The sequence below is a fragment of the Staurois parvus genome, unplaced genomic scaffold, assembly GCF_062004578.1.
Source record: "Staurois parvus isolate SC_StPar_1 unplaced genomic scaffold, SC_StPar_1.0 ptg000437l, whole genome shotgun sequence".
Taxonomy (NCBI): domain Eukaryota; kingdom Metazoa; phylum Chordata; class Amphibia; order Anura; family Ranidae; genus Staurois; species Staurois parvus.
Genome location: NW_028318233.1, coordinates 4,785 through 19,129, shown reverse-complemented (window position 1 = coordinate 19,129; position 14,345 = coordinate 4,785). Strand labels below are relative to the sequence as shown.

Here is a 14,345-nt window from a genome sequence, read left to right as displayed (position 1 = left end):
TGACCACACACTGCTCTTGCCCAGTGTGGTCAGTTTTTTAATAGAGCAGAGGGACCGGCAGGAACACCATGGATTTCACACAAAGAAAAGCAATACAAAAGAACAGGATACTTTTTTCATACAAGTACATTGTACAGCAGGTGCATTTCAGGAATATCAAATGTTTGGGTTTACATATTCTTTGATTTTCTGTAGTAAACTTTTTTTTTTTTTTTGTCCCCACCCCTTCCATTTAACAGATGCTGTGGGAGAATGGAATTAATGGCATATTGGCTGATGAAATGGGCTTGGGGAAGACTGTCCAATGTATTGCTACTATAGCGATGATGATTGAAAGAGGTGTACCTGGACCGTTCTTAGTTTGTGGCCCTTTATCTACTCTTCCTAACTGGATATCTGAGTTTAAACGTTTCTCTCCTGAGGTAGTTATTTTAATCTGTATTGAACTATATGGAGTTTGTGTAATTGCGCATGCTTAGTTTCTTTTCCCAGTTCAAAAGTGTACTTGTAGATATGTGCACGGTGTACTTTTTTTCATTTATTTTTGGAAGACCTCTGGGGTGCCTATAATGGGCATAAAAGTTAAATCTACAATACTGTAAAGTGTGGATTCACACATGGGCAGTGCAAATTGGTCTGTTTTTCACAGCTAATTGATAGTGGTTCAGGTTAGGTTTACATTAATATCAGGTGAGAAAACTGGCCTGAAATCATGTTCATAAACTCATGATGTGCGATTCAGAAGCGGTTCCCGTAGAAGTCAATGAGCCTGTAATCTGCACCTGAACCAGACCGCACTGCTCAGGAATCGGACAGGACTTCTTCTTTTTTCTTTCTTCTTTTTTCTTTCTTTCTTTCCATAGTTTTTAATTTTTTTTTCCACTTACAAGTATATGTAATGTGTTGCAGATTCCTGTTCTGCTTTACCATGGTAACCAACAAGAACGTCGTAATTTGGCCCAAAAAATTAATAAACGAGACGTGGCTTTGCAGATTTACCCTGTGGTTATCACTTCTTTTGAGATTGCCATGAGGGATCGTCAGGTCTTGCAGGTACTGTAATGTGCGGATATTTACTTTTTATTAAAAAAAAAAAGGGGGGGGGTATACAAGTTTTTTTTTTTTTTGGTTTTTTGTGTGTGTGTGTGTGTGTGTGTGTGTCTCTCCTTACTCCTATTTTTTTGTTGTGAATTCTACAGCATAGGTCTTGGAAATACATGATCCTAGATGAAGGGCATAGGATTAAAAACATGAACTGTCGACTTATAAGAGAATTAAAGCAATTTCGGTCTGACAATAAGCTGCTCCTCACTGGGACACCACTACAGAACAACCTTGCAGAGCTGTGGTCTCTTTTGAACTTCCTGCTACCAGATGTTTTTGATGATTTAAGAAGGTAATGAAATTGTGACTGCTTGAATTTGGCGTAGTGGCCGTTTGTGCTGGCTTGCTTTCTCACACTTAATTTTCATCCATTTTCTAAAGCTTTGAATCCTGGTTTGATATAACTGGTATCTCACAGAATGCTGAAGACATTGTGGCCAGTGAACGTGAACAGAACATTTTACATATGCTGCACCAGGTAATGCCATATCTTAACTATTGAACTGGGCAGGCTTTTTTTGCATTTGTTTTTTTTTTTGCTTTTTTTTTCTTAATGTGCCATTTCATTGATCCCTGGTGTTCCAGAACAACCAAACTATATTTCCTTTTTTTTTTTTTTTTTTTTTTTTTTTTTTTTGCTTTTTAGATTTTAACACCTTTCCTGTTAAGGAGACTGAAAACTGATGTAGCATTGGAGGTTCCCCCAAAGCGAGAAGTTATTGTCTATGCGCCTTTAACAAAGAAACAAGAGGAGTTTTACACAGCCATAGTAAATCGGACTATTGAAAAAACTCTGGGACAGGACAAGGTAGTCACTAAGCTGTATTTTGATTTTGTTCTGCCTCTTTCACTTCTGCCTTGGAAAATTTTAGGTGTTTATTTTAATGTTTTATTATATTCTATAGTCTACAGAGCCAGTACAAATATCTAAAGGAAGAGGAAAAAGAAGAAGTCGTAAAGTGGTGAATTATAGTGAGCTAGATAAAGATACTCCGGATGGACTTGAAAAGTTTATAAGTTGCATGCTCAAACAGCAGGAAGCTGAGAAAGAAAGGTATTTTGCTATGTAGCTCTTGCCTTTCATTGGCAACCATTTTTACAGCTGTAGATGTTTGTGTGCACTAAATTATCTGTCATCTTCAGGCCTGTGATAGAAGTTAATTTGCCAGGGAATGCAGAAGTGAACCTTAAAATGAGGAATATCATGATGTTACTGAGAAAATGTTGTAACCACCCGTATCTGATTGAATATCCTCTAGATCCTGTAACCCAGGAGTTCAAGGTAAGCTTCCAAGAGGTGGTGTTTTTCTGCATTCTTTTAAGAAGGTTGTGTTTTAACTGAATTTTATTTAATTTTTTTCTGCAATTAAATGTGTATTTCTGTGAAAAATATAAAAATACATATTGCCATACGAGTCTCACAAATCCATTTTAGGTTTTGGTTTTGTTTCTTTGCCAGATTGATAAGGAACTGATAAATACTTCAGGGAAATTTTTGCTCTTGGATCGGATGTTGCCAGAAATGAAGAAAAGAGGACACAAGGTATTAATGCTGCTTACTTGCCTATAGATTGTGCAATTGTTTAAAAACTGATACTACAAAAATGGCTTTTTTTTTTTTTTTTTTTAAATTCCATTTATATTTTTTATTTTCCTTTTTTAGGTTTTGATCTTCTCACAAATGACAATGATGTTGGACATAATAATGGATTACTGCTATTACAGAAATTTCAACTTCTGTAGATTGGATGGATCTATGGCATATGCACAGAGAGAAGAAAATGTAAGGTTCCGCTCTGTATTCTAAAATATTGCGTACCTACTGGTGGTGTCTTTTGATGTCCCCTTAACTTTCCCTTTTTTGTTTCTCACAGATGCAGAAGTTTAATACTGACCCTGATGTGTTCATCTTTCTGGTCAGCACACGGGCAGGGGGACTAGGAATCAACTTAACAGCAGCAGATACAGTAATCCTTTATGACAGTGACTGGGTAAATGCTGTCGTGTTGTGTGTGTGTTTTTTTTTTTTTTTTTTTTTGTTTTTTGTTTTTTTGTCTAATACTTTTTTCTAGTGTCCATGGCAGGGTTGAATTGCCGTCCGTTTGTAAATACTACAAGTAGTAATTATATAATCTATACTGGCAACATAATTATTTGAAAAGTGTTTCATGCAATCAGATCCTAAAAACAGAGGTCAAAGAGATCTGTGTTTCTGTAATACTTCAGTCACAGGAAACCTGTTAGAACTGTGGAGGCTTTTGTTACTAGGATCTTTCTGAAATGCTAGTTTCAGTATCCGTTATGACTCTTGCTTCAATACTTTGTCACTTAATCAGAAACATGTTATAGGCACTTTCCTTGCTTTTTTCATTTCTTTGGTCTGCTAGCTAATAAGCCCTCCCTTCTGTGCATAGGATTAAGTTTAGGCCACAGAGATGTATGCCCTTCTGGTTTTTCCTTTGTGCTCTTTCTTACGCTCCTAGGGAGAGATGGAGTCTCCAAAAACCCCAACCCCCGCCCCTCCCCCCAAGGTACCATTCGCATACAGCACTACTGGTAAATTGCATGTATAAGTACAGGCTGTGTAGCATATCTCCCTGCTCACCAGCTGCAAGAGGTTGCTTGCCTTGGATCTTTGTGGGTGTCATAATTGTATGTACGGTTAAAGGGATTTACTTTATTGTGGTAATTGTTTTTGTTAGCATTATGCTTGCATATGGTGGCTGGGAATCTTAGATACTAGTTATGTCTGAATTTCATGCCTTCAAATGGTCTGAACTTGGTCTTTTTGCTTTTTTCTAAATGTCCTGTCTTGCACAGAATCCTCAAGCTGATCTTCAAGCCCAGGACAGATGCCACAGAATTGGTCAGACAAAACCTGTTGTGGTGTATAGACTTGTGACGGCAAATACTATAGATCAAAAGATTGTGGAAAGAGCAGCAGCCAAAAGAAAGCTAGAAAAGCTGGTGATCCACAAAAGTAAGGAGTTGCCTACCCTTGTCTTTTGAAATGAACTAAATATGAACTTGTAATATAGTACAATGTTTACTTGCAATGCCTGCTATCCCACACAATCTAATAATTAGTTCCAGATCACACTGAATAAAGCCAGAAGTGACTACTTCATCATTTTTCAGTTTGAGAGCTGTCAAACAGCCAGGGAAGCGGCGGATTAAGCCGCTCTGGGCACTGTCGGCTGCTTTGGAGTGCAGGGAAGACATGGGGGGTCTTCCCATTGCCTCCCCCCATTGCCTCCATAAAGGGTACCTGTCACCTGCCCAATGCCATCACCTGGAGTTTTAACCCTCTTTTGATGGCAATACAGTTTAAAAAATATAATGTATACGTAACCACTATTGCTATGCATGTGCCCACAATAAACATGAACCCCTTTCCCTGCACACACCCCAGCCCCCCCCCCCTTCCCAAACACTACCATGCGCACAGGGTGAGCATGTTTCTGTAAGCCATGGTTGCACCACACAGGTGAGTTATCACTGTGAAAATGTGATCAATAATACTAGCACCATAGCCATGTTTGTGTGTTTTATGGGTTTGTTTGTTTTTTTTTATTATTATTATTCTGCAGGTCTCTTGCTTTTCAGAAAATGTTCCGGGGCTTTAATTTTGGGCATAAAACTAGGTTTTGTGTGCAAAAAATGTAAAAACAAAATTTGTCTGCTGTACCATGTGCTTGTATGAATAAGTATCCTGACCTTTAGTTTTGCTTCCTTTGTGTGAAATCCCTGGTGTTGCTTCCAATCAGTTTGCTTTCCTTTTAAAAAAACAAAGCTGACCACACTAGGCAGGAGAACACAGTGCGGTCAGTTCTCTAGCTCCAATGATTAGACTTGTCCTGACACATCCCCCATGCAGAGTCGTTCAGTGGAAAGCTCAGTGTACTGCTGTTTCTCCTCCCCCAGCTCTTATGCAGCTGAGAACAGAATTTGATCACTTTAAAGAATAAGTTAAAAACTTTTTTTTTTTTTTTTCTGTACACAATTGAATGGATTTTTACAAGATGAGGGTTTACAAACTCTTTACACGAGAAGTTGACCTATTCGTTACATGTTACACCCATATTCGGGGTGTAACGTATAATTTTATGAACGTACCGGCCCCCTTCTTCTGTGTGTTCTGTGAATGAGAACTACACGCCCCAGCAACCTTTGCAGCTGTCAGCATGTAGTTCTCGGTGAACTACCACAGTGCTGTGGAAGTTAATTGAGTCTTCCTGAACGAGTATCGGCTTCCCTGTACTAGGATGCAGATACAGTGACCGGTCAAAGGGAGACCTGCATGACACCAGCGATCTGCTGATTGTTGGTGCAGTGCTTTTCAGTCTCCAAAACAAAATGCTAAATGCACTTTTTTTATTTGCCAAGAAAAAGCATTTATTTTTTTGCTGTAAGGTGAACCTAGCCTGTTTTAAATTTTTTTGTTTTTTTCACAGCATTTTATCAAACACAAATTTTCTGGCGGAAAGTAATTTTTAATTTTAGTAAACACAAACACAATACAATTCCAATTTTTTGGTAACATATAAAGATAGTGACTTGACATTTTCCACATTTTTGTCATGTTCTAACCAAAAACGTAAATGTATTTTAGTGGGGTTTTATGTAATGGGCCAACACAAAGTAGCACGTAATTCTGAAGTGTAAGGAAAGTGGCAAATGGGTCTCAAGTGTGTGTGTGTGTGTGTGTGTGTGTGTGTGTGTGTGTGTTTTTTACAAATCTGAACAGTGTGGTATGGATTTGTATTCAGCCCCTTTTACTAAAATCTAGGAACCAATTCCTTTCAAATGTCACCTAATTAGTAAATAGTCCACCTGTGTGTATTTTAACCTACTAAATCCAGCTATTCTGTAAAGCCCTCCAGAGGTTTGTTGGAGAACAATAGTGAAGAAACTGCATAATGAAGGCCAAGAAACACACTAGAAAAGTCAGGGATGAAGTTATGGAGAAGTTTAATGGAGGGTGTAAAAAAAAAAAATTTCCCAAAAAAACCTACCAAGACATGGCCATCCACCTAAACTGACAGGCCGGGCAAGGAGAGCATTAAGCAGAGAAGCAGCCAGGAGGCCCATGGTAACTCTAGAGGAGCTGCAGAGATACACAGGACATGTATTAGTTGTGCACTCCACAAACCTGGTCTTTATGAGAGAGTGGCAAGAAAGCTCTAAGAAGTCCTGTTTGCAGTTTGCAAGAAGCCATGTGGGGGGGCACAGCAAACGTGGAAGTAGGTGCTCTGGTCAGATGAGACCAAAATTTAACTTTTGACTGTGTGACGGAAAACTAACACTGCACATCACCCTGAACACCCTATCCTCACTGTGAAACATGGTGGTGGCAGCATCATGTCATGGGGATGCTTTTCTTCAGCAGGGACAGGGAAGCTGGTCAGTTGATGGGAAGATGGATGGAGCCAAGTACAGGGCAGTCTTAGAAGAAAACCTGTTAGTCTGCAAAAGACTTGAGACTAGAGCCAAAGTTTACCTTCCAGCAGAACCACTCTAAACATACAGTCAGAGCTACAATGGAATTGTTTAAATCAAAGCATATTTGTGTTAAAATGGCCCAGTCAAAGTCCAGACCTTAAATCCATTTGAGAATCTGTGACAAGACTTGAAAATTGCTGTTCAGACGCTCTCCATCTAATCTGAAGGAGCTTGAGCTATTTTGCAAAGAAGAATGGGCAAGAGTTTCACTCTGTGCAAAGCTGGTAAAGCCAAAAAGACTTGCAGCTGTAATTATAGCAAAAGTTGGTTCTACAAGGTATTGATTTAGGGAGGCTGAATAAGAATGCACGCCATACTTTTCAGATATTTTGTAAAACAATTTTTAAACCATTTTTATCGTTCTTTCCACTTCACAATTATGTGCCATTTTTGTATTGATCTATCACATAAAATTCCAATAAAATATATTCACGTTTTTGGTTGTAATATGACAATGTGGAAAATTTTAAAGGGGTATGAATACTTTTTTTTCAAGGCACTGTACCTAACGTGTTTTTTTTTTTTTTTTTTTTTTTTTTTAAATTGCGTATGCCCTTGGAATGGTGACAAACTGTGGTACCAAAAAAGATCTCCATAGGCAATGCTTTGAAAGCCGTTACAGATTACCAGTTTAGAGTTACACAGGTGGTCTGGTGCTAGAATGATTGTGCTCAATCTGACAATCGCGACAATACCTTCTGTGGTGCGATCTCCGTTTAGTGCGTGCAGGACTTGCTTGCTGGCATTTGCCCCGGGGCAATTTTTTTAATTTTTTTTTTTTTCTTTTAATTTTATTGAACTGTTACTGCCATCATACAGGATGATGGCATGGGACATGACAGGTCTTAATGGAGGTATGTATGTACAGTTCAAAGTCTTTACTACACAGTTTCCTTCACTGTAAAGCTCCTGTTTTAAAAAGCGCCCATAAGTTCTCAATACAGTTTAGGTCATGTGAGGAGGGGGGCCAAGTCATTCTATCTTTAAGGCCTTTACTGGCTAGCCCGCTGTGGAGTATTTCGATGCATGTGATGGAGCATTGTCCTGCATAAATATCATGGTAGTCTTGACATATGCGGACTTTTTCTGGTACCACCACTTGAAGAAAGTGTCTGTCTTCCAATAACTGGCAGTTGGTTTGGGAGCTGATTGTGTCCATCTTAAACCCGAAAAGGTCCAACTAGCTCATCTTTAATGATACCAGCCCATATCAGTACCACGTCTTCACCTTGCTGGTGCCTGAGTCGAAGTGGAGCTCTGTGCCCATTATGGATTTACCACAGGCCTGTCCATTTGATCAGTCAAGAGTTACTGTCCTCATCAGTCCATAAAGCCTATGAAAAATGTGTCTTCAGATATTTCCCAAAAAAGTCTTCAAGGAAAACCCATGATATAGGCACCTCTTCCAACAGCAACAGGAAACGCCATCACCAAGTACACTTTTTAAAAGGATGTCCCTCTGCTGAACTGGTCAGTTTGTTTCCTCCGGCTGGAGATGCGTCACCTGGAACCTGGATGAGAGAGGCCTAATGGTTTTTCTGGCTAGACTTTTTTTCCACTTGCAACCTTACCTACCTGGCTGCTCTGGGAACAGTTGGTAGGATTCTCTGCTAAATTGCCCTCCAAAACCACTCCTCATTTTGAAAGGAGGTTCACTTGGTTCTCTTTCTCCTTCTGTGCCTAGCAAAGGCCATGTCTGCAAGTAGCATACCCCCTTAACAAGGAGCTCCCCTTAACAAGCTTGGGCTCCCAGTCTGGGTGCATGCACTGTAGGGCACTTTTTAGAAGCTGCTCATGCAGTAGCTGCATCTTGGGTTTGTGGTCTGTCTGTGTTCCTCTTTGACTAGATGATGCAAGGCATTAATCCTGGTAGGGATAAAGCCATTTCCAGGTGAAGAGGCTCAGGTTCTAAGCCTAATTTTTGGTGCTGGGGAAGGGCTGGCTGGTTTCCCTTTTTTAAATCTAGCATTTCCTTCAAGCATGGGCAGTTAGGATGCTATAGGTGGAAGAGCTAATGCTGCATATTGGATTTTTCAATACAAACTGCAGCTCCGGTGGTTACTGGCACCAGCAGAACATCACAGGTAAGCTGGGGGTTGCAGTACCTACTTGCTTTGTTTGTCCCTAGGTTTTCACCTAGCCTGTAATCTGTCACCAGGGGCCCCTTGGGTTTGGGCTTATTGTGGCAGGACACTGGTGGGCTCTTGAGTCTCGGCTATCCTGGGACTCCCTCTCATTGGCTGAGACAGAAGCGGGAGCCATTGGTTCCCACTGTTAGTCACAGCCAGCGAGCCAATGGGAAGAGGGGGTGGAGCTAAGCCACAGCTGCATTTGTGAATGTGGTCATGGAGCAGTGGATGTCCCATAGCAAGCTCCATGGCAAGCTGCTTGCTGTGAGGGCACCCGACAGGAGGGAGGGGCCAGAAGCAGCGGCAGGAGACCCAAGAAGAGGAGAATCTGGGCTGCTCTGTGTAATACCACTGCACATAACAGGTAAGTATAGACATGTTGTTGAACCACTTTAACATGGCCCCTGAATGATCATGTATATCTCAAGGCACTGGGCTTTCTCACATTCATATACAAGGATATAGGCGGTGGAAAGTCACTGTAGTTCAGACCTAGTTATTCTATGTTAGGGTCTGTTGGGGCTAGTCCTTTTTTCTTTTTTTTTTTTCCCTCTACTTTGTCAAGTCTTTACCCTGCGGTGTTCTTCAACTTCAATTAGCCGGTTTCTTTGGCTACACAGACTTTAGGGGCATTTATTTGTCCTTGGTTGACCAGGGCCTCAGTAGAGCTGGCTTTTTCCTTATGGATATTGATTTTCTTGGAATCGGTCCAGTGTAATGTTGAACTTTCCTGATATGACTTGGTTTTCCCTGCAGCTAGCTCCCCTACCTCGGTTTTTCTCTTGAGAATTTAATACAACCAGATTTACCATATCTATGCTATTTTTGTCATCGCGAGGGTAGTAAAGGTCTTTGGACTTTTTTAATGACCCTCCCTAATCTGGTAAGTTCTTATTAATCATCTCCATGGGCTGTCCTGGAAGACTTTTTGGAAAAACCTGAGTTACTTACTGGTAACTGTTTTCAGGAGTCTTCCAGGACAGCCAGATTCTCACCCTTGTGGTTTCATTTTAAGCTTTTTCAGGTTTTCGTCTTTATTTTTTGGTTTTTAAAATAAAAAAAAAAAACTGACCAGTTCAGCAGAGGGACTTCTTTTTTAAAGTGTACTTGGTGATGTTTCCGGTTCCTGTTGGAGGAGGTGCCCATATCTCATTGTCCTGGAAGACTCCTGGAAACCGTTACCAGTAAGGCTGGCCATACATGTGTAGATTTTCAGACGAGAATATTTATAAGTAAAGTCGTACGAACATTCTTTGAACATTTGATGAATGGGTGAATGTTCGAAAATTCTTTTGATTTTAAAGGAATGTAATTTCTGAACGATAAGCACATACGCTGGCCGAAAATTAGTTTAAAAGGTTTTTCTTCCTGTCCCTTTGAATTTTCCCATCACTGCTGTTGAAAACAAACATCGATTTGACCCCACTAACTGTTAGAAAATCAAACGCATTTTCAACAAAAATTCTTGAACGAAAATCTATACGTGTATGGCTAGCTTTTAAGTCTAACTCTGGTTTTCTTGACCCAGTCTTGATGTTTCAACTTATGTGACTTGGCCAAGGTAAGGAGGGCTGAAACCCAACCATCACTGAACATGTCTCTCTGCACGGAACACCTTGTATTTCTGGGTACTCCATGTAGGTTGCATTTCTGGAATATGACAGCACTGGAGGATAATGGGTTCCTGGTAGCCTTACGTTTTTGGTTCTTAAAGTTTTTTTCGTGTGTGTGCACATAAGTGGTCCATATAGTGAAGTTTGTGGTGTTCACCTTAAGGTTATCACCGAGGACAAGGGGACACTTCTACCTCTGGAGAAAGAGATTCCATTTCTAAATATGGAAAGGCTTCTTCACAGTAAGAGCCCCAGTTCTGGTCAGCTCAGAATTTTTTTTTTATTTTCCTTATTCCTTTGCATGGATTTTTTCCTACATACATAGAATATAACGGGATGCTAATATTTGTAGATAAAAGTTGATCCAGGAAATATCAGATTGCCCCTTTTGGGATCAGGAAGGAATTTTTTTTTTTTTTTTTGTTCTCCCTGTTGGAGCAAATTGGGGGGGGGGTGTGCCTGTAATGTCAACTCTGCAGATTGAGGTGGTTCACTCTTGAATTTGCCAAGCTGCCTCTGATCTGTACATCTGTTGCTATAGCATTAAGTTTCTGTTTTTTGCATGTTTAGAATGCCACGCTTCATGGTTTTGAATATGCAATGCCCTACTTTAGCTTAAAGTGGTGTATATGTTTTCCAGATAAATTTAAAGGTGGGCACAATGGAATGAACCAGTCTAAAAGCTGTCTTGATAAAAAAGAATTACTGGAGTTACTTCAGTCCCGAGATCATGAAAGGTAAGAATAGAAGTTCTGTTTAGAATAAAATGTTGAATAGTAAGGGATGTAGACTTTTGTGTGTGTCCTCTTTTGTGATGACAGTTGTAATTGGAAAAGTTGAAGGGCAGCAATAGCTGGATGAGTTTGTTGGTTTTTTGTTTTTTGTTTTTTAATGGTCTGCAGACCATTAACGTCTGTAAATGTTTAACCACTTGCCCCGTCCAGAGGATTTACCCCCCTCCCTGACCAGGCCATTTTTTTGCACTATAGCACTGCATTATTTTAACTGACAATTGCACGGTCGTGCAATGCCGCACCCAGGTGAAATTTACGTCTTATACCCCCCCCCCCCCCCCCCTTATGAATTGAGCTTTCTTTCGGTGGTATTTGATCGCCTGTGTGGTTTTTGTTTTTTGCGCTATAAGCAAAAAAGCTGACAATTTTGAACATGTCCAGTAAAAAAAATTTTAATTAAATTTCATCATAATTTAGGCAAAAATGTATTCTGGTCTTTGCTATAAAAAAAAAAGATCTATATTATCCCAATGTGTAAATTGGTTTCCGTGAAAGTTATGGCGGTATAGATACTAGGATTCCCCCCTACTAGTAATGGCGGCGATCCACGACTTTTAGCAGGACTGTGGCGGGCATTCTGACGCTGGGGGGGAACTAACTTGGTGGTGTTGACATCCCCAATGATGCCAATACAGTGATCAGTGCTAAAAAAAAAAACAGCACTAACACTGGGCAGGAAGGGGTTAATTTGAGGGCCAATCAAAGTGTTAACTGTGTGTAGGAAGTGGTGTTTTTTTTTTTTTTTCTTTTACTAGAGGGCATGTGCTTCACAGTAAGCACACTGATCGGGATGGCTGTGCTGAGCAGTTTGCTCGAGCTGACAGGGAGGAAGACTGTAAACAAAAGTCTTCCTCCCCGTTGGTAATCACCAGGCGGGGCCTGGTGATTGACGGCCGCGAGTGCTGGCGCAGGTAGGGCACTCGCACACACGCCCCCTACCCGGAAATGCAAATAGTGTGTGTAATATATATTATATGTTTTTTGCGCATTCGTATCACTGTGTAGCAGTAGATCTGCTATAGGGCGGCAGTTGATAAGCCTCTAGCAACTTGGTCCTTCAAACATCAGCAGATATTGAACAATGCCTGTGTTTAGGGCCCTAGTCTTGACTGATAGTGTTGGCAGCTGCTAGAAGAGATGGAGCTGCAGAGAAAGTGATGTCTGTACCTCATTTAACATCACCTTCACATTTAAAGTGGAAGTAAATCCTAACTCTAAACCTGCTCTCCCAGCCACATTCTAAGCTTAATCTATTTCGCCTTGTAAAGAAGAAGACAAATCTCTTGCCTGTTCTGCAGCTGCTCATGTCCAGTCTCCAGCAGGGCCCTCTGAATGCAGAAGACAGCAGACAATGGGTGAACAATGCCTAGGAGGAGACTTCACCCATAGCGGAGCTCTGTCCTGTCAGCATCTTCTCTAATCACTAGGTCCCAGCTGTCAGTTGTTGGGCAGGACCCACTGATCAGCTTGTGCTGTGTCTAATCACATCAGTCGGAGCGGCAGGTGCGTGCCCTCTACCCGGGAGAGCTGGATCACGTATTGGGTACTTGACTCAGTGCAGGAGAGTAGCCTTGTATATATGCGTGGGCAGAAAGCAGTTGGAAGAGTCTGCAGGAGCCTGACACTGCACTCTCGATCCAGTGATCACAGGTGCCATGCTCTGCAGGCTCCTGAGAAAATGCTAATTATTTTAACCTCCCAGTTTCTTCTCATTCATTCATTTTTTTTTTTTTTTTTATTTTTTTTTAACACTTTTTTTTATTTTTCTGTGCCTTTTTTAAAAATGACACCTGGGACTTGGCCAAACAAGTATACTAAGCTTTATAGAACAGGCTGTGCAGCAGATCTGTTCCATTGCAAAGTATGGACAGAGTACATTTCAATCTTATGTGCATAGAGCATTTTGTTGTGTTGCAGAGTTGCAATTGCTTGAGTGCTGTATAATCCAAGTGCTGTGTATAGTGTTGACTGGCATCTTTTAAAAATTCGTTTGTGAGATGATTGTTTCTCTGCTCTCAGGGAAGTAAAAGGATCCAATGGTAAAGTCATGAGTGATAAGGACCTGGAATTATTACTGGATAGAAGCGACCTCCTTGGTGAGTTGAACCTTCTAGGCAATATAATACATAAAGAGAAATGTGCACGCAGGTTTTGTACTTCTTGCTCATGACATGAAAATAAAGGGCATGCACAGGCTGCCTGAGACCTGCCTGCCTTTTGGCTGCATTTAGTGCAGGAGTGCTCCCCATCGGTGCTTATAAAGTTTACTCGGCTGTCTTGACTGTTAAATGCAACATGCAGAATCTGAATTGTACATGTTCCCAGTGACATATTGCACTGTGTTTGGAACAATACATTTTGAGTGTTTGGGGAAGGAAGGGGGCACCCTACACATCCTGTATTATGGTTAACACTTATGTTCTTTTCTAGCACAAATGGAAAATAATCCACCTTGCAAAGAAAAAAGTGGAGCGTTTATGGTTCTGGAAGACATGGAAGAAATTGCAGTCTGAGGTATCCCAGACTAGTTCGTTCTGCACTTCTTTCTACTGTTTGCTTTTAACTATAGGTTAGAGAGCGATAGACCTTCCTTGTCACTGTAGAGGTTAACTTGAGAAGGCTCTTTTTAAACTACCAATGTCTTTCTAGAATTTTGAAATGCCATGCCTTTCACTGCACTTTTACTTGACTTCAAGGTTATGTTAATGAACAGTCTTCCTGTGGAAGTATTTTATGTTTGTTTTTCTATTTTTGTTACAAAACTGTTAATAAAAGTTTAATTAATACTAACTCACTGCTTTTATGGCACTGAACCTCAAAATGAAAGGAGTTGACTGCTAGCTGAGAGATGTCTATTTGATAAGGTGTGTGGAAAGATATAAATGAGATGTTGTAGATGCTAAAAGTTAAAGCTGCTAAAATCGTTATGTAATTCAACATGTTTTGGGAAAGACGCCATGTAAGCTAAATGGTGGCAGCTTTTGTGTTAAATGGTTATCAATCTTTAATTTCAGTACATATTAAAATTTGGTAAAATATAAAAGATGAGGCCATGGAATAAATTATCAAAACTTGGTGCACGCATCCAACTAGCGAAGCTATATCTAAAGTTGTCATGTTTGATGCTTTTAAAAGCATTTTTTTGAAGATCATAAATTAAGAGTGAATGAAGGACCTAGAAAATTTGCTTACTGGGGCATGTA

General features: G+C 40.3%; 1 protein-coding gene across 1 annotated transcript in view; it reads left to right on the top strand.

Moving 5' to 3' along the window:
• LOC149454127 (lymphoid-specific helicase-like) overlaps nucleotides 1–13,932 on the top strand; it is a 32,720-nt gene extending 18,788 nt beyond the window's left edge. Inside the window, exons 8-21 of the mRNA XM_089687731.1 lie at nucleotides 240–422; nucleotides 910–1,053; nucleotides 1,200–1,396; nucleotides 1,486–1,582; nucleotides 1,751–1,912; nucleotides 2,010–2,158; nucleotides 2,248–2,386; nucleotides 2,564–2,647; nucleotides 2,768–2,887; nucleotides 2,979–3,095; nucleotides 3,925–4,084; nucleotides 10,989–11,085; nucleotides 13,162–13,238; nucleotides 13,573–13,932. Coding sequence (XP_089543857.1) covers nucleotides 240–422; nucleotides 910–1,053; nucleotides 1,200–1,396; nucleotides 1,486–1,582; nucleotides 1,751–1,912; nucleotides 2,010–2,158; nucleotides 2,248–2,386; nucleotides 2,564–2,647; nucleotides 2,768–2,887; nucleotides 2,979–3,095; nucleotides 3,925–4,084; nucleotides 10,989–11,085; nucleotides 13,162–13,238; nucleotides 13,573–13,655 — 1,809 coding nt within the window. The 3' untranslated portion in view covers nucleotides 13,656–13,932. The remainder of the gene's footprint in view (nucleotides 1–239; nucleotides 423–909; nucleotides 1,054–1,199; nucleotides 1,397–1,485; nucleotides 1,583–1,750; nucleotides 1,913–2,009; nucleotides 2,159–2,247; nucleotides 2,387–2,563; nucleotides 2,648–2,767; nucleotides 2,888–2,978; nucleotides 3,096–3,924; nucleotides 4,085–10,988; nucleotides 11,086–13,161; nucleotides 13,239–13,572) is intronic.
• Nucleotides 13,933–14,345: the final 413 nt, after the last annotated feature.